The 18,283-nt window shown below is 39.1% G+C and overlaps 1 protein-coding gene across 1 annotated transcript in view; it reads right to left on the bottom strand.

The window, feature by feature from the left end:
* Positions 1–101: 101 nt before the first annotated feature.
* LOC137658116 (alkaline phosphatase-like) overlaps positions 102–18,283 on the bottom strand; it is a 33,416-nt gene continuing 15,234 nt past the window's right edge. The window contains exons 7-11 of the mRNA XM_068392807.1: positions 10,538–10,674; positions 5,774–5,972; positions 4,106–4,200; positions 1,481–1,598; positions 102–1,093 (exon numbers count right to left, since the gene is read on the bottom strand). Coding sequence (XP_068248908.1) covers positions 954–1,093; positions 1,481–1,598; positions 4,106–4,200; positions 5,774–5,972; positions 10,538–10,674 — 689 coding nt within the window. The 3' untranslated portion in view covers positions 102–953. The remainder of the gene's footprint in view (positions 1,094–1,480; positions 1,599–4,105; positions 4,201–5,773; positions 5,973–10,537; positions 10,675–18,283) is intronic.

Here is an 18,283-nt window from a genome sequence, read left to right as displayed (position 1 = left end):
ACCATCGTCTTATTTGTTAAATGGGAATTCAATTGCTAAATGCAAACTTTATTTTGCGTGTTGGGGGTAGTGAAGGGAGTGGTAATGAATAGAGGGTTGGGCGTGAATTCAAAGAGAGTTCTGTACGAGAAAGTGATTGTACCAACTGTGATGTATGGATCGGAGTTGTGGGAAATGAAAGTAACAGAGAGACAGAAATTGAATATGTTTGAGATGAAGTGTCTAAGGAGTATGGCTGGTGTATCTCGAGTAGATAGGGTTAGGAATGAAGTAGTGAGGGTGAGAAGAGGTGTAAGAAATGAGTTAGCAGCTAGAGTGGATGTGAATGCGTTGAGGTGGTTTGGCCATGTTGAGAGAATGGAAAATGGCTGTCTGCCAAAGAAGGTGATGAATGCAAGAGTTGATGGGAGAAGTACAAGAGGAAGGCCAAGGTTTGGGTGGATGGATGGAGTGAAGAAAGCTCTGGGTGATAGAAGAATAGATGTGAGAGAGGCAAGAGAGCGTGCTAGAAATAGGAACGAATGGCGAGCGATTGTGAGGAGTTCCAGTAGGCCCTGCTGCTTCCTCCGGTCACCTTGGATGACTGCGGAGGTAGCAACAGTAGGGAATTAGCGTTATGAATCTTCATCTGTGGTGGATAACGGGGGAGGGTGGGCTGTGGCACCCTAGCAGTACCAGCTGAACTCGGTTGAGTCCCTTGTCAGGCTGGGAGGAACGTAGAGAGGAAAGGTTCCCTTTTTTTTGTTTGTTTGATGTCGGCTACCCCCCAAAATTGGGGGAAGTGCCTTGTTATATCAACAATATCCTAAAAATATTCAAGTCTGGTTTTTCACTTTACAAATTACAGTTTGTATTTTATATTTTAGATACAAAAGTACAGCATTCTGTATTCCATATATTATAGGTAAATATTTAAGTATGCAATAAGGGTTAGAGCTATACTTTAAAATTAATCATCGTCTTAGTAGGCGAGAAAGATGAGCTTCTGGTCGAGTACAGTTGAACTTGTAGGGACCCATACAGGCAGCAAATCCCATTACGTGAGCAACGTAAGTTTGCTCATGAAGTGTGTGAAACAAATGAGCCATTGGACCTGAAAATGCAGACTGGTTAAAGGGGTAGACCTTGAAAAAATGATCAAGGTACTAAGTATTTTAGTATTTTAGCAAATACAAATCTCATTGGAAGGAAAGTTTAAAAAAAAGAAATGATGACTATTTGACTTGATTTCTTTAATTTAATTACTAAGAATTTATAGTACCGTATATGGAATTGATGTGTATATAGTTTACATTTATAGCAAAGATTTTATCATTTAAAAATTCAATTGGACATTTATAAAAGTGGTTATACTGTTTATTTGTTATTTTTAGGACAAAGTTCTTATGTGTAAATTTTTTTACATGGTAAACTTAGAACAAGCGTGAAATATCATCAAAATACAATGTAGACAAATTTATGCATATGCTATACAATTTACCTTGGGCGTATGTAGCCACATCATCCCCACTATGAGATTCGTAGAGACTCGGAACAGCTACTATAGGCGTATACTCCTTATTTGATATGTCCATGCTGCTAATATTAGGTCTTGTCACCTAATTGTAATAAGAAAAAAATCAAGGAAAAACAACTTAAAGTTTTGTTACTTAATTTGATCGGAAGATTATTCAAAATAATTTATTAGGATTTCAAGTTTATTTCTCTATTTTTTTATCATCATTTATCCTTATAACTGAAAAAATTCCCATTTTCTTTATTTTAAATAAACTTATGCCTCCAATAAATTAATGAGACATTGTAGCAGTTAATGGCAACAAACCAATGGCTTTTAAGAGGAGTAACAACATTAGGATAAAATATCCTGTATAAGCTATAAAACTTTTAACAAAACAAGAGGAAGAGAAACAAGACAAAACAGCGTGCCCGAGTGTACCCTCAAGCAAGAGAACTCATTATGATCCTCATTCTGTGTGTCTCATGTCGGGAACTGTATTATGCTATGGATAACTGCAGTGAGGAGTGCGAAGGCATCACTGTTTTTTATGGATAAGTTTTTTTATCGATGCAGACCATATTGAAAGTTCAAAGCGCAAAAGGAAACTCTCTTTAGCTCATGGGCAAATCTGAAGACTCGGCTAGTTTATTATAGCGGGGATGGGAACAATAATGACACCCCAGCACCACGCAGCACTAATGTGTTAACACATCTATACTCAATTTTTTTTAATGAGGCGCATTTGCACTGACTCGCAGCGGTGCCCTTTTAGCTCGGAAAAGTTTCCTGATCGCTGATTGGTTGGTCAAGATAATTCTAACCAATCAGATAGCAGGAAACATTCTGAGCTAAAAGGGTACCTCTGCGAGTCAGTGCAACTCTGCCTTGCTAAAAAGAATTGACTATTGTTCTGATAGTGATGAGCTTTAAATGCTCCTAACTTCTTTAGCATGTTTTGTAAAATTTAGGCCATTGAGTCTTCTATTAAAGGAAGTAGTTGTTAACTTCCTGCCCTATTTTGAGCCCCAACCTGACTCTGCAAGTCTTATCTAGAAATTCTAGTGTTCCAATCAGTTAGGGGTCTGATGGTGTGCAGCGCATTTTAGATTTGAGATCCTCTCATAGATCCTTGAGTTCTTTATCTACTCTAGATCCTTCTGCTACAAAACCCATACCTTCCTGCAATCTTAACTGCTCAATTAGCAAACTAGATAACAAGGCTCAAGACTGTGTTGGTAGCCTGGATCCTAATACAGTATCCCTCCAGTTGCTGAAGCAACTCTGTCTTTCATATGTCGATGGTGTGGCATATTGTAGAATTTCCTTAGCACAAAATGTATCTGCTAAAGTTTCTGTAAAAGCCAATTGGTTGCATCAAGTATTAAAGTGCACATCATTTGCTTGCAACCACTGCCACTAGCTCATCACTGGATAACTTTAACAGGGTAATTGTAAGCACTATAGTCCATTTCTTGTAGCGAGGCAGATTTGCACCGACTCGCAGCGGTGCCCTTTTAGCTCAGAAAAGTTTCTTGATCGCTGATTGGTTAGAATTATCTTGTCCAACCAATCAGCGATCAGGAAACTTTTCCGAGCTAAAAGGGCACCTCTGCGAGTCGGTGCAAATATGTCTCGCTAAAAGAAATGGACTATAGTACCTCAAGGGCCAAAACGAGTTCCTTGAAAAACAGATGCACAGCAGTTGCCATACAAATATCTAAACAAACAGGAAAGCAAAAAAGTAATGTGTTAGATCCGAAGTTGAGGGTTCTCAAAGTTTGCTGCACAAAACAGATTCGAAAGCTTTAGTAATAAGATTTTCTATTTCTATACTCACCTGCTTTTCATGTACTTGCCCAGCCTTCTCCCCACTCCCTTGAGGTTTCAAGCAAGGAATGATTTTGATTTTGAGACTGGAGACTGAGACACCATGGCTTTGCCCAAGCCATTTGCATGTTGCCATTAACTGCTAGGTTGTCTAATTACTATACTAGAGTCATAAGTTTATTAAGCGGAAGAAACATAAGATAATTGAGTTTCAAGGGTAAATGTTGATAAAACATTCCAGAGAATATGAACATCTGGTGAGTATAGAAGTAACAGATGTTATTATTGAGATTCCATTTGCCATTACATGTTGATTTACTTCAGGAAGTAAAGTGCTCTAGTACTGAAATTTCTCCCTCATACATTTTTGACAGAGGGAGAGGCAGAACATTGAATTGAGACCATTAATTAAAGATATTGCTTAAAGTGGATAGTAGACAGCTTATTAACCATTTACCCCCATGGACATACCGGTACGTCCTTACAAAAAACTGTTTTTTACATTTTTTTTGCATATTTTTGATAATTTTTTGAGAAACTTCAGGCATTTTCCAAAATAATGAGACCAACCTGACCTCTCTATGACAAAAATTAAGGCTGTTAGCGCAATTTAAAAAAAATATATTGCAAAATGTGCTTGAAAATAAAACGCCTGGGGGTTAAGGATCGGAAAGTTCCAAATAGCGTTGGGGGTAAAAGGGTTAAGTTGTTTAGAAATTTGTATCTAGTATAAAAATTTATTTTAAAAAAGAAATAATAAAACTAAAAGAACTGTCTTACATGTGTGCCATTCCAGTAATGATCATATGAAGGACCATTTGTGAACATAAGTGTTGTGTAAGGGAGTTGGTCTACTGTTGATACATCAGCCACACCTGTAAAAAAAATAAGGATTACAGTACATACAAAATGACATTAAAAGATTTTCTGTTTTCTCTATCATTGAAAGATATAATTATTATTAATTCTTTGGACTTTATTATTTTTATGGACCGTACCTAGTGTTCTGTGCCGCTCCATTTTATTGTTTACCCCCCCCCCAGGATGATATTGATCTGGTAATGCCAGCTTTGATGTGCCATGGTAGATAATATCAGCATGAGTACACCACCCTCTTCATAACCTATTGTCCCTATATGCGGATAAACCCCTCTTACTGAGAAAATGTCTTGACAAAGTAACTCTGCTCCAACATGAAATACCCTCTCTGTGTTGAAGCCTTGTGACGGGCAAGAGTGGGGGACTTTTTTCCTCAGTTTGACTCAAAATGTCTCAAATATTTTTTCTATCCCTTTATTTTACTTCAACAACCTTCAGATTTTATCAACTGTCTCCCACCTCACTGTCCAACCCCTTCCTCTTTTCACTTTCTAAATTATTGAGAAGGGATACCATTGCTGAGTTTTAAGTTTTTATCTAACTAATTGTGTGATCTGTGGTGGCTTTGAACTGCCTACTAATGTTCATACCAAATAAATGTAGATGTTCCCATAATATGCGGAACTATCTCCTTGAATGCCAGCCCTTGAATTCCATGGTTGGGCTGGTTTTCAGAGATAGGACTCATGGCATTCTGTCCAGTTTGCCTGCTACTATGATCAAAGCGGTACTGATTGTATTATTGTAATGCTCTCATTCTCCCTAATCATGGTGGTACCATCCCTTTGGAGTAGGGTAGGAAATCAATATTCATGAATCAGCTCTCATTGGTGTCATAGTTATAGTAATTAATTCTATGAAAAGCTAAGATCTTGGGGGTTTCTTTTAAGGTGCTAAACAATCCAAAATTTTCTTTTCTAAAACTTTTCTTTGTTTTTATTTTTATTATAATTCCCCTTCCATAAAACTTGTCTATGCATATATAGCTTCCCTTACCCCTTGACCTCCTGACAAGCCCCCAACTCTGTTGACAACCTCTGTAAATTCAAGTAAGGGAAATTCTATTGATGTCATAGGCCAAAAATTACCACTCCTCCATTACTTATATGTCCAGTATTGTTAGTTCCATCTTTCTTGGGACCCTAAGGGGCTATAAATATTAGGTGTAAAAATTAGAATAGGAAAGTTTTAAGTCATGTAGGTATATCCCACAATATGTTATAAAATATCATACAAACTTTTGATACCTACTGGGAAAGTGGGAAGAATAAAATTAAATCTTTCAAATAATAAGTAGGATTTTGATGCATCTGTTATTTTTTGTTTACCTTGCCAATGCTAAAATCTCCTTTATAAAAGTTAAAAAGAATGAAGACCCTAGGCTGGGTAGCCATGTGAAGCTGTATAACAGCCAAAATAATGCTGATTCAAAATCACTTTGTGTCCAAGGCCAAAGATGATGTTAATTCTGAAAGTTGTGGAGTTAATAACTCGTACTTTACATGATCTTAAAAACATAGATATTTTCGGAGATGATAGTTACTGATTGACAACTGGCTAGAACTTTACCAAGAATGTTGTTTCCTCTTTCTGGGTATCCATTTATGGTCATCACATGCGAGTGATCCGACGTTACTATGAAGAGTGTTTCTGTGAGATCTACCATCGAAAGTGCTGTATTAACTGCATCATCAAAAGCTAGTATTTCTTCCAGAGCTTTATGAGTCTGTGTGCTATGTAGGGCATGGTCAATTCTGCCACCTTCAACCTGTAATTAAAGAAAAGTATCCACATTTAATATTTTGTCAATGGAAAATAAAAGCGAGAGAAATTAAGATCTTCGACAATGTTCATGTAGCAGCTACAGTATATAGCAACAAAAATTTCAATATAACAAAGACTACAAGAAAAGTAAAAATCAAAGCAAAAGTATACAGTACAGTCATGTGAAAAAAGGGATTTTGACATAGGAAAAATCTATTTCTGGGCGAGAGACCTGTGCCGCGCAGTGAAATGCTCCTTTTACATCATTTCTAAGGTAATAAGCAGTTATTACCTTAGAAATGATGTAAAAGGAGCATTTCACTGGGCGGCACAGGTCAGAGCCCAGAAATATTATGTGAATCTTGATATTGTTTGTTCATTACATTTCAGTAACCATAAGATGCATAATGAGCAGTAAAGGGGTTCTCCTTTTGTACCACTCAGGTGTAAGATTAACATGCCTGCTCTATCAGGCCTGTTCTGGCCAATGCCCTTTTTCTTGCCCACATTTTATTGTGTGACGCCATTGTATTAACAGTTCATCTTTACTTGCAAAGAGTGTATCTACATCAAAACCACTCTGTGCTAACTTTTTCATGCAAATATCTATTTCAGTCATCTATCCTTTACCATGTGTAGTTTTGTAAAGGACTGATTGAGTCGTTGGTTCCATTTTGATCATTGTATTTATGTTGGTTGCTTTGTGGTTGAGTGCTGTCTTTGTATTTCAGGATTGTTGTGTTTCTCAAATTGAATTAGTTTATTTCCTCTGTGACTCGGTGTTCACTCTATTTTTCAAAGATCGCATTTATAGATTAATATAACACATAATTTAATGTTGAACTCTATTGTAAGTTCTTTGATCACCTGCGACTAACTCTGTGAGTGTTTAACATGCATTAGAAAGACTCGGTCGTTGGTGTTATCCTTTGTTAGTGTCATAGCCTGAGGCATTTATAGTGACCTGTTTCAAACAGGACTGCTGACCTAGCACTGTAGGTCCTTCATATCCTCTCAAGAAAAAGACTCCTATCTTTTATGCACTTTCTGTAAGATGATTCTGAGCTGGGGAGTATGAACCCTGTTTTTAAAAATTTATACATATTGCTGTAGCTAAAGTATGTAGTACAGATATAATACATGTGTAGAACTTCTTATAATGGGAGAAGAATGTTCTTTTGGACAGAGATTGTCTTGATCTCTGTTTTCAGCTCCTTACATCCCTGATTCCATTGCTGCACTTTGGAAAAAAGGGAGGATTTCCTTGTCCTTGACAAGCAAGGTGGATCATGTAATGGGATACTAAGAATCATTGTTGGTGGCATTCCTTCTTTGTATTCCCTCATATCTATGGGATTAGCCTCCTGGGGAGAAAAGATGGTATATACATACCCTATTACTGCCTGTAGATACTACTGTTCAGGCATTTTTTATTTACAGTCTTGTTTTCTCAAGCTGAATTTTTTTATGCATCTTTTCCTAGAAATTATCTGTTGTCGCGTAAAAAAAAGGGATTTCGACAAAGGAAAAATCTATTTCTGGATGAGGAACCTGTGGTGCCCAGTGAAATGCTCCTTATAGCACCATTTCTAAGGCATAAATACTGCTAAATATACCAGAGAAAAAAGATGCATGGAATGCCAGGAATAAACCCACCTTGCTCACTCTAACGAGTGTCGGTATAGTAACTGGGGCGTGTAAGAACCACAACCATAGGTCCCTTATCAGTTAGACCTCTCCTTCTTCAACATCCCCCGGAACTACGAGGTGCCGATCTACACCCGACTGCTGCCTTCTACTACGACTATCCTCCCCTCACCCCTACCCCTCCCCACGCTCCCTCCTACATTCCTCCTTAGCACCAGCGAAGGTTCAGACGTGTTTTTCATAGCTCGGTGTTTTTTATTGTGTTTCTGTAGATGTCAGACGTTTTGGAGATCCCTGCTCCCAAGTTGAGTATTATATTTGTCTGTTTGGGATTTCTAGGTAGTGACACACGTTCATTTAATGACCTTGTTGATTTTTGTCTCAGCCGCTTGTTGACGCTCCCTTACGTGTGTGTATGTGGCCATTTTGGTGTCGCTTCCTCGTGATCTCTTTGTTTTGTCCGACTTTCAATTAGTTCCTCATACTAATTGTAGTCTCATTTTTGTGTTCTGGACATCTAATTCAATGTTTTGGCATGATTTTGTCTTTTATTTAGGCTATTTGGACAGTGTTAGTTAGAGCCAAAATCAGTGAGGAAGGGTAAGTTGGGAGGAAGGGATTGTAAAGAGGACAAAGCTTTGCATGTCAGGGTAGGTGGGGGTGAATTTGATTTGTACAATTCCCCTTAATTTCCTTAGAATGTAAATATGTTGGCAACTTCAGTCAGCATAGAAAAGAATTGGTAGTAACACTACATATTTACCAAAAAGAGACTGATCCACTAACTCTTGCCACTGCTATTGTGACTGGTCCCCACAGAGCCCACCCCCCCCCCCCCCCCTTATGATGTTTTCCTAGTGTATTTAAGAGAATGGAGAAATAATGATTGTGAAATTTTGATATCTCTAGAATACGAAGACAAAAGAAAATTTCTAATGAAGGAAAAGTTCTTGAGTATTACTGCATGGTTACAAATTCTTTAAACAAGAAGGCTTCTACAAAAAGACAAATATTATTTCCGTTTTCATCTTGTTTTGATCTTATTGGTATTTTTCACCCCCTATTACTCCAATTGAAATTGATTATTAGCCAGTAGTGCCAACAGATTATTGTTTGGTATCAACAGATTACTGTATTCCCGAGCTTTTGAAACTCAGCAATCTTACCATTACTTGAAGAATATTTAGTTTAGATCTTCATGCTAAGATGTTCATTTTTACCGGTGCTTCCAAAAAAAGTTTGTTTTACAATCTATGCTCTTTAAGGTAATTGGAGTTCCTTATATTTTCTAAGGTTAAGATCAATCATTTGAAGGAAAGAATCATGCCTACATATGAGTTACTGGCTGCTCTGCTCATTCTGAAGCAGAGGCTGGAGGGGTATGTAATCAAATACCTATTTCCATCCCATACTTGAAAAAGTTATAAAAGATTGTTGATAATACTAAAAATATCAGAATTACCCCGTAACCTTTAGGAAGATGGAAGACTATTAAGAGTCAAGAGAGGTTAGAAGCAGAAAGGGAATTTCGATGTTTGAAAGATTTACTCTGAACTACGGGATTCTCGATGTAAATTAATACGTAATCTCAATCACTGCCATGTGAAATTTAGCTTTTGTGTTAAATATCGAATATCTATTTGAGAATGGTGTGTTCTCTGGAGAAAATATTGAAAGCGCCATTCTTTTTATAGACAGTCAAGTAGTATTGAGCTGGATATTGACTAATAAGGCTTTTGAAAGCAGTTCTTTTGCAAATTATAGGAAAAGAGAAATATATTGTATGTTGGATAGGATTAAGTTTCTACTAATGTACAGTCTGTTTCTGCACTCCAGAATCAAACAGGTTTTCTTACTATACCTTGTACATTCAAAGTTTTTGTTGAAAGGTTCAGTTGTTTGATTTATGGCGAGATAAGGAGTCAGTTCGGATGTATACTAGTGAATGGAGGAATTAGCCACCCCTTTATTATGTCTTATTAAAGGGATTTTGACGAAGGAAAAATCTATCTCTGGGCGAGGGACCTGTGTCGCCCAGTGAAATGCTCCTTAAAGCACCATTTCTAAGGTATAAATACTGCTAGATATACCGGAGAAAAAAGTTGCATGGAATGCCAGGAATATACCCAGCTTGCTCACCCTTATAGGGTGTCGGTATAAAAACTGGGGCGAGTGAAACCACTACCAGAGGTCCCTTTCCAGTTAGACTTCTCCCTCCTCAAATCTGTGGTAGACATCATTGAATTGGTCTAACGGAAGGCCTCCCCGCTTTTATTGTTTACCACAATCCTTGGGTCTTATCCATGGTAAAAGATTGATATCATATTCTTCCTTCTTCCAATCCTCCCATATTGAAGGAACCCTCTCCCTTACAGATTATCTAAACAGTTTGGCTAAAGATCATCCATTGAAATTAAAATTACAAAACTTCTAGAAAGGAATGTGATAAAGAAGGTCTTGGATCACTCTCCAAGATTTTACAACAGATTGTATCTTGTACCTAGGGCATTGATGGGTAGGAAGCCAGTTCTAGATATCTCGATTCTAAAATGGGTTTCGGTTCTGACCAAAATCTTTGCTGGCAGAACGATAAAATGCTCTTAACCCTTTTACCCCCCGGCTCTTTGGAAATTTCCAACCCTTAACCCCCAAGGGGTTATTTTTTCCCAGCACATTTTGCAGTATATTTCTTTTAAATTGCTCTAACAGCCTTAATTTTTGTCATAGAGAGGTCAGGTTGGTCTCATTCTCTTGGAAAATGCCTGAATTTTTAAAAAGAATTATCAAAAATAGGAAAAAAAAAAAATTTATAGCATTTTTTTGCAAGTACGTACCGGTACGTCCATGGGGGTAAAGGGATGGGTTTTGTAAAACGTACCAGTACGTCCTTTGGGGGGTAAAAGGGTTAAAACATAAACTTACCATCAGAAAGAATCCATTGTGTTTATTTTTTGAAAGTATTTTAATAGCAGTTGAAGTCATGTTAGCCAAACTGGGCTCTCCTTCTATTCCTTTGTTTCTGTCAGCTTCATACGCCATGTGGCTGTCTGCAAACAAACCTGTAAGTGAAATTCATGTATTATGAGGAGTAATGATAAAATTTGATTCAAGTGCTTTTTTTTTTTACATCAAAATTTACTTCATGAATGTTTTTATTCATGCACAAATATGTTCTTATTCTTTAACTGGAGAATCTTTTCCACAGGTTACTATTTTTATCAACTTCTTCATCAAATCTGGTGAAGGGTTGCAATATAATTATTTTCTCTAAGCTTATGCTGATATAACGTTGTAACTTTCTATTTGCTCTTGTAAATTTAGTTTTTCTGATCTCTAAACATATAAGCATTCTTTTACAAATTCAGCAGCTTATGATATCAAATTCATGATAAGAATTGCTTTAATAATACAGTAATTTCTGCAACAATATTAATACTCTCTCTCTCTCTCTCTCTCTCTCTCTCTCTCTCTCTCTCTCTCTCTCTCTCTCTCTCTCTCTCTCTCTCTCTCTCTCTCTCTCTCTCTCTCTCTCTCTCTATGCTAGTACAGGTATCACAAACACACATCTTGTGTAGGCCGCAGACCATGCATAACAAGGTTTTAGCGACGTGTACGGTTTCCACCTGCCATGTGGTAACACACCCCCAGGTCAAAGCCAAAAAGCCAGATTGGCAGGGTGAGTCAACCCCTATAAATAGCATTGGTTTGTGTTCCAGTTTCTGAACAAATGACAAATTTGGAAGTAATTTGTATTTCTCGTAACAGTACAAACCTGTAGCTATTTACACAGATTGGTTTGCCAGCACCAGTCCCCTTTGAAGTTCTACCTCCAAAAAAAGTGAGTTTTAGTCGCAGGTGTTAGAATGAGAGGAGCTGCTGCCCCCCCCCCCCTCACTAGGGTTCTAGTGGCTTGTCTTTCAACTTCGTTGAAAGTAATACCCATATAAATAGCTACAAGTTTGTATCATTAGGAAAATTACAAATTACTTCCAAATTTGTCATATTCATAACTTGAGTCAGTCTCAGAAAATTACTCTTAATTGTTATTAGCAGTTAAACTACTGGCAGTTGCCAAGCAAACAACTGCAATTAATTAAATAACCATTTCTAAAAATAGCTAGAAAAGGGCAGGCTTCAAGTTAAGCTTGTCTTCAAATGACTATGGGTCAGCAATAAGACTAGACTTCTGTCCAAGCAGTGGTTACATCTCTTAGGCCACCTATCATCCCTGGCCCGTATTGTGCTCAACAGCCGCCTCCGAATTTGATCTCTTCAGTGGCGGCTAAACTCCAGGTGGATCCAACACGATGACACGCTGGTCCCTATGGGAGCAAAGCAGCGGACGGACTTGATGTGGTAGGTGGCAGACGAGAATCTTCGTAAAGGGGTCCACCTTCTCACCTCTCCCCTGAAATTGATGCTCTTTTCTGACGCGTCAAAAGAAGGGTGGGACCCCACATACTGCACCACATATCCTCTGGGCTAGGTCAGAGTTCAAAAGGTAATAGCACATAAATCTCCTAGAGATGAGGGCAGTCTTTCTAGCCCTTCAACAGTTCCAGCAGTTCCCTCCAGGTCACTCTGTGGTGTTGATAGGCGACAGAACCATGCTAGTGGGTAAAGTAAACAAGCAAGGCGGTCGTTTTTTGCAGCCCCTATGCCATCTAGCAGTGGAGATGCTAAGATGGGCAGAAGACAACTCGGTGTCCCTATCAGCCCGCTTCATTCCAGCAAGAGAGATGTGCTCATGGACAATCTGAGCAGAGCAACTCAAATAATGGGCTCCGAGTGGTCTTTGAATCATCTGGTAGCCAACAAAGTCCTGACTTTGTGGGATTCCCCTACTGTGGATCTTCGCGATATCCCTGAACAACAGGCTCCCGCTATACAGTACTGCTACCTTTGGCAAGATGCGTTCTAACAATGGTGGGATAACATTGATGTTTATGCCTTTCCCCCATTCTGTGTGATGAGAAGAGTACTCAATGAGACCAAAGTATCCAGGAACCTATTAATGACCCTCATAGCTCTGCTATGGCATCATGCAGAATGGTTCCTGGACCTTCTTAAGCTCCTGACGAAAGTCCCGAGAAAACTCCCTCCACGACACCATCTACTCAAATAGCCACATGTGAACATCTTCCACAAAGCCTATGACTTCACACCTGGAGACTATCCAGCATCTCCTTGGCCAGAGAGGATTTTTGCAATAAGTTGCGAAGAGGATGACTGAATACTTGCAAAGGTCTTCAGGTTCAGTCTAACAGGTCAAGTTGACTGTCTTCTGTGGTTGGTGTCGTGGAAGGGATATCACTCCCCTCGATGCCACTATTCCAGCAATTCGTTGACCTTCTGGGGGAAAGGCTTCTTTTGGTCTCGGTGGTGAAAGGCTACTGCTCAGCCTTGAGTCTTGCCTTTAGGCTGAAAGGAATTAGTATCTCCTCTTCATTGGAGTTGTCTCTCCTCATACAAAGTTTTGAGCTTACCTGCCCTCAGTTGGAAGTAAGACCACCCCTATTGAAATGTGGTTCACGTCCATCGGTCCCTGAAGGGTTCTCTCTATGAATCATTACACCAGGCAACAGATCGCCACCTTACTTTGAAGACGGTTTTCCTACTCGCCTTGGCTTCAGCCAAGTGAGTCAGCGAGCTTTGTGGTCTTAACTATGATGTCACCCATTCAAGGGGATGGGGGAAGGCAACGCTCAGCTTTGTCCCTGAGTTTATCGTCAAGACTCAAAATCCCTGAGTAGTGGATCCTAGATTCGGGTCCCTCCAGATTTGGAGTCTTTATCATGTAACTGATGATCCAGATCAACGGTTACTTTGCCCAATGAAGAGTTTGAGGTACTATCTCAAAAGAACTGCAGAAGCTCGTCCCTTGGGTGCCAGCACTCTTTGTCAGCATGGGGAAGGCCAAGAGGGAGGATCACCAAGAACACCATCTCTGCCTGGATTCACAAAGTCATAGACTTTGCACTGAATCCCAATCCTCCTCCAACTCGACGACCCAGAGATCATGACGTTAGGGGCATTAGCACATCTGTAGCATTCAAAAGAAACTACTCTGTGACATAGGTCTTACAAGTAGGTGTGTGAAAGCGTCAAAACTACCTTCACCGCACCGCCCACTGTCTGCAAGATGTGATCCACAGGAACATGGAGACTTTCTCCATTGGCCCTGTGGTGGCTGTAAAACAAGTGGTTTAAATACCTCAGGCTCCTTGATCGACAAGTAGCAGATAGTTGAGGGCAAAGGTTACCTGGAATTAGTCTGGGATGAATATTAAGAAGGACTGGTTTTTCTTCCTTTCATCTTCCCCTCTCTTGAGGAACAGCACCTATGGTCCTCTGCAAGCTGGTCTCACCTATTTGCAGGTAAAACCCTTTCCCTTGTGTAACCTAGTATGGAAATGATATTTGTTGCGTCCCTATACCCCCTGGCAAGCTGGGATGGGGTAATGTCTATGGTTGATATAAAAGATATGTGTCTGAGAATTCTTACCTAGATTAGGGACATTGTTAGTATCACACAATTACGTAACAGGGAGAAACCCTGATATCTTGTTAAATTCCGTGCAACGCACATACGAGAAAACCCTGGGTCAAATACCAGAAAGTGAGTCCGGACTTCCACCCTCCTAATGATAAATTTGAAAGTAATTTGTGTCTCCTAATGATACAAACCTTGAGTTATTTTTACAAATTGGCTTGCTATCACCTGTCTCCCAATAAGTTCTGCCTAAAATAAGAATTAACATGATTTGTATCATTAGGAAAAATACAAATTACTTTCAAATTTGTAATTTTACGAGCAATTTGCAAAAATTCCTTTGAAAGTTATAGCAATAATTTTCTATATGAGAATGCACAGTATTGGTTAATATGATAGATAAAGTACTACCTCGTTTTACAGTTTAATTTGTTCTGGGAGCGAGCTAGCAACCTAAAATGCTCATATACAGTGTTATTTATGAATGCTATGTTTCATAAGAAATTGAGTGAAGGATCACCATTGTATACCAGGCTGTAATATATTTCTCATATCACTCGTATCTTAAACAGGAAAGTAAAATAACATAGGATATGGTTGGTATTTGGATGGATGAGCATCGGCAAATGCTATACAACAGTTGCATGTATTTTCCTGTGTCATTACATGATGATATGAGCGTATAAACTCATCCCAAAAGTCAGCGTTTAGTAACTTAAGGAACCACAGGTGCAAGGTGAAAGTTGAAATGGGTTATATGGAGACCCAAACAAGTCAAAAGGAAGAGTTTCATAAGGAATAACCAGGTTAGAAGGAAATTGTAGATTAAAAGTGGATTTATGATTGAAGATGCAAGAGAGGATGGAGCCGATTACAAGTTTGAAAGGTTTGATATAGTGTTCTTTGAGAGAGAGAGAGAGAGAGAGAGAGAGAGAGAGAGAGAGAGAGAGAGAGAGAGAGAGAGAGAGAGAGAGAGAGAGCACTGATGTTTAGACACAAGGGGAGAAAAACATTGGTAATAAAGTGAGGAGTGTAGGAACTGGGAAAGTGATGCACTCGAATACAAGTCAAAAAGAAGAATTAGAAAGAGAAAGCAAGAAAGAATTTTATGAGGAGAACAGAGGAGTGATTTATGGATAAGAGGAAGTTATTCTGAAATGGTGTGTAGGGTTTTTACTCTCATTTATCTTTTCTTTGATGGACTATTTATTTTTTGCCTTAATTCTTAGATTTTAATAATAAGGTTTAAATGAATACAAATTTGAATTAGGTTTAAAATTTGTCTTACGATACCCTGTTCATTTTGTAATAAAATACTGTATATTGGCATATCCCACTGCAAGTCTGTAGCTTACATCCTGCTAGGTTTAATAAGATTGTTGGTAAGAATTTTAAGGAAACTTATTCCAAAAGTACAAAAAATTAGATACTTCGGTGCATCATTGGGGCAAAAGAAATAATGTACATGTAATACTAAAAGCCCTTAAAGAAAAAAACACTAGTTTTAAATATTTAACTTAGCCGGTGAATATATAATAGCTGCAACTCTGCGGCTCGACAGAAAACACACTCAAAAAACTCGCGAGCGATCGCCATGAAGGTTGCGGGTGTGCCCACCAGCGCCAACTGTCGGCCAGATACCACTCTTGCATGTAAACAAACCCTTCAATTCTTCTCTGTCGACGTTGACGACAAGACGTATCAATACTCGCTGTAGAACCTGGAGTTTTCTCAACATATTTGGTGAAGTACTTCATTTTGGTTTGAGCTTTCACAGTGCAGGTGTTTTATCTTCAACTTAAATCTTGAACTTGTTTTTGGATAGATTTAATTTTTGATGACTTTGGATTGTTTTTTGGACTTCCTTTGACTTTTAAATGGCCGACCCTTCCCGTAGTACGGAAGTGTGTTTTAGGCTTTTAGCAATTATCTTATCACGTTATAAATTAATATAGATTTTCCTCTATATTTTTTTTATATCTCACCCGCCTTTATTAGGCCTCTTCGATTAGCTTTCCATTTATAATAAACATCAAGATAAATTTTAATGGTTTGTTTATATGTGACCTTTCCTGAGAGTAGGCGGTCCTAACTTGGAAACCGAAGTTAAACAACGTTGAGCCCTTTCAATCGTAAATAACTTTTACAGAGCTAATGATTTAAAACTTATTAATGAATATTTTTTAGTAGATATTTTATGAAAGATTTTCTTTGAATAGTCTTCGTACTGTTTCAAAGATGAACTAACGTTTAGTTTATTTATGCTACGCAGTTTGCGCTCTATCGTTACGATAGAGAGAGAGAGTATCACGGTTTCACTTTGCAGAAAGAGTAAATCGATTCTGACGTTTTGTTCATTCTTCTTTCAAAGCTTAAATGTTTTAAATTCTATTTTAAAGGAACTTTTTAATTGAAAAACCTTTCAGTTTTTTCCTTTGGTCAAATAACCTGTTTTTTGACGAAACGTAAGTGGGCTCTTCTCTTCGGTGCGATATCAAGAGAGAGAGAGAGAGAGAGAGAGATAGAGACGGAGAGAGAGAGAGGAGAGAGAACGTTCCGATCTTTATTCTCGTCCCAAGCGAGTAACGTTGTTCTCGAGTTACTCTCGTCCCTAGTCTCTGTACGGGGAGAAAGGATAAAACTTTTTTAGTTTTTATTCTCGTCCCAAGGCACTGTACGGTGAGAGATTGAAAATGTAGTTTTGAATGAACTAGTGTTTAGTCTCTTCCCCAGCCACTGATCTTTTTATCTTAAAATATGTTTACTGTTTTTTGCTTGTATTAATGTGCTTACATTATACGACTGATTTCGCAATTATAACCTTTTGATGAGGGTAGAATTGCGTGCTTCAGGTAGAAATCAGTTTTATTCATACCAATTGTTAAAAAATTCGATTTCAGTGAAATAAGTGCAAAACAGAAAATCGTAGTGATAAAGTGATATTGCGCAAAGTGTTATCAGTGTTGCGACCGAGGGTTTGTCTGTTCGTGCCTGTCGTTCGCCTAGTCCGAGACCTCTTGCAAGCTCCCAAGCCCAGGGGAGAAGTAATGGCGTACGACTTATGGGTTCGAGAGGCCTTGATCAGCGAACAGACGTTCCCTCTATGGTATCAGGTGTATCTTACCAAGATCACCCCTACCATAAGGCGAGAGAGACGATTTTCTCCTCGTCATCCGAAGGCTTTACGCATAAGAAACCGTGGAACAAGGTTTCGAGGCCCTTTAAGCGAAAGTCAGTCCTTTCAGGACAGGTCCAGCGTCCTGGTATTAACTATTAGGACAGCTCTGACCCTATGCAGTCATCGGAAGACTGCTCGCCGCCTAAACAAAAGCGTAACACAGACTCCGAGAGTCTTTTTGTAGGCAAGGTTTTGCAGTCACAGACGTTACCCTCGTCTCTTACCGCAACCATTCCCGTTGATCCTAAATGGGTTGTATGGCAAGACATGCAGAATAAGCTTGCCTCCCTTATGGAAGACTATTCTGCCGATAAGTCCGTTGAGCTTAGCCGTTTCTCTCATCGAGATCCTGGCCTTCAGCCACCCTAACGTTCCTTTGTGCGTCCTGTTGACGTTGGCGTAGCCAAGTCACGTCAGTCAGGTTGTTTAGAACCACACTTGATGCGGTCTCGTGTGGATTTTCAGCCACATTTGGACGTTAGGCCACTTGCTGATGCTCCTGTTGACGTTCAGGACGTTCGCCAACAATCGGAGTTGACTTGTTTTGACGCTGAGCGTCAACCTCCGCATTCTAGAGTTGTTTTGACTGCTCAGACTAGGCGGTCAAAGCAGTCTCGAGTGGACGCTGTGCGTCTTCACGCACCTGTTGTTGTTGACAGTTCACAGACTGTCAAGCAGTTACATGACGTTGCGTCCTGGTCCACTACTAATGCACCAGTGCGTGTGGACTCTGCTTGTAAAGCATTGCCACCACGGTAGGTCTCTCCTTTGCTTGAGACTTGGCTATTGTCAGACAAGGTTCCTTCAGATGAGGAAGTTGCTGTTCCCCCTCCTACTGATATTCCCTTGAGGACTCTGTCAGACGGAGAGGAGCCTAAAGCTGCTTAGCCCTCTATGGACTTTAAATAAATCATGCTGATTTTTAAGGATCTTTATCCGGATCTTTTTGTAACTGCTGCTCCTCGTTCGCCTAAACGTCAGAGCTTACACTAGGCCT

The sequence above is a fragment of the Palaemon carinicauda genome, chromosome 19 (genome assembly GCF_036898095.1).
Source record: "Palaemon carinicauda isolate YSFRI2023 chromosome 19, ASM3689809v2, whole genome shotgun sequence".
Lineage (NCBI taxonomy): Eukaryota > Metazoa > Arthropoda > Malacostraca > Decapoda > Palaemonidae > Palaemon > Palaemon carinicauda.
Note: the sequence above shows the minus strand (reverse complement) of the source record. Positions and strands in the feature narration are given on the sequence as shown.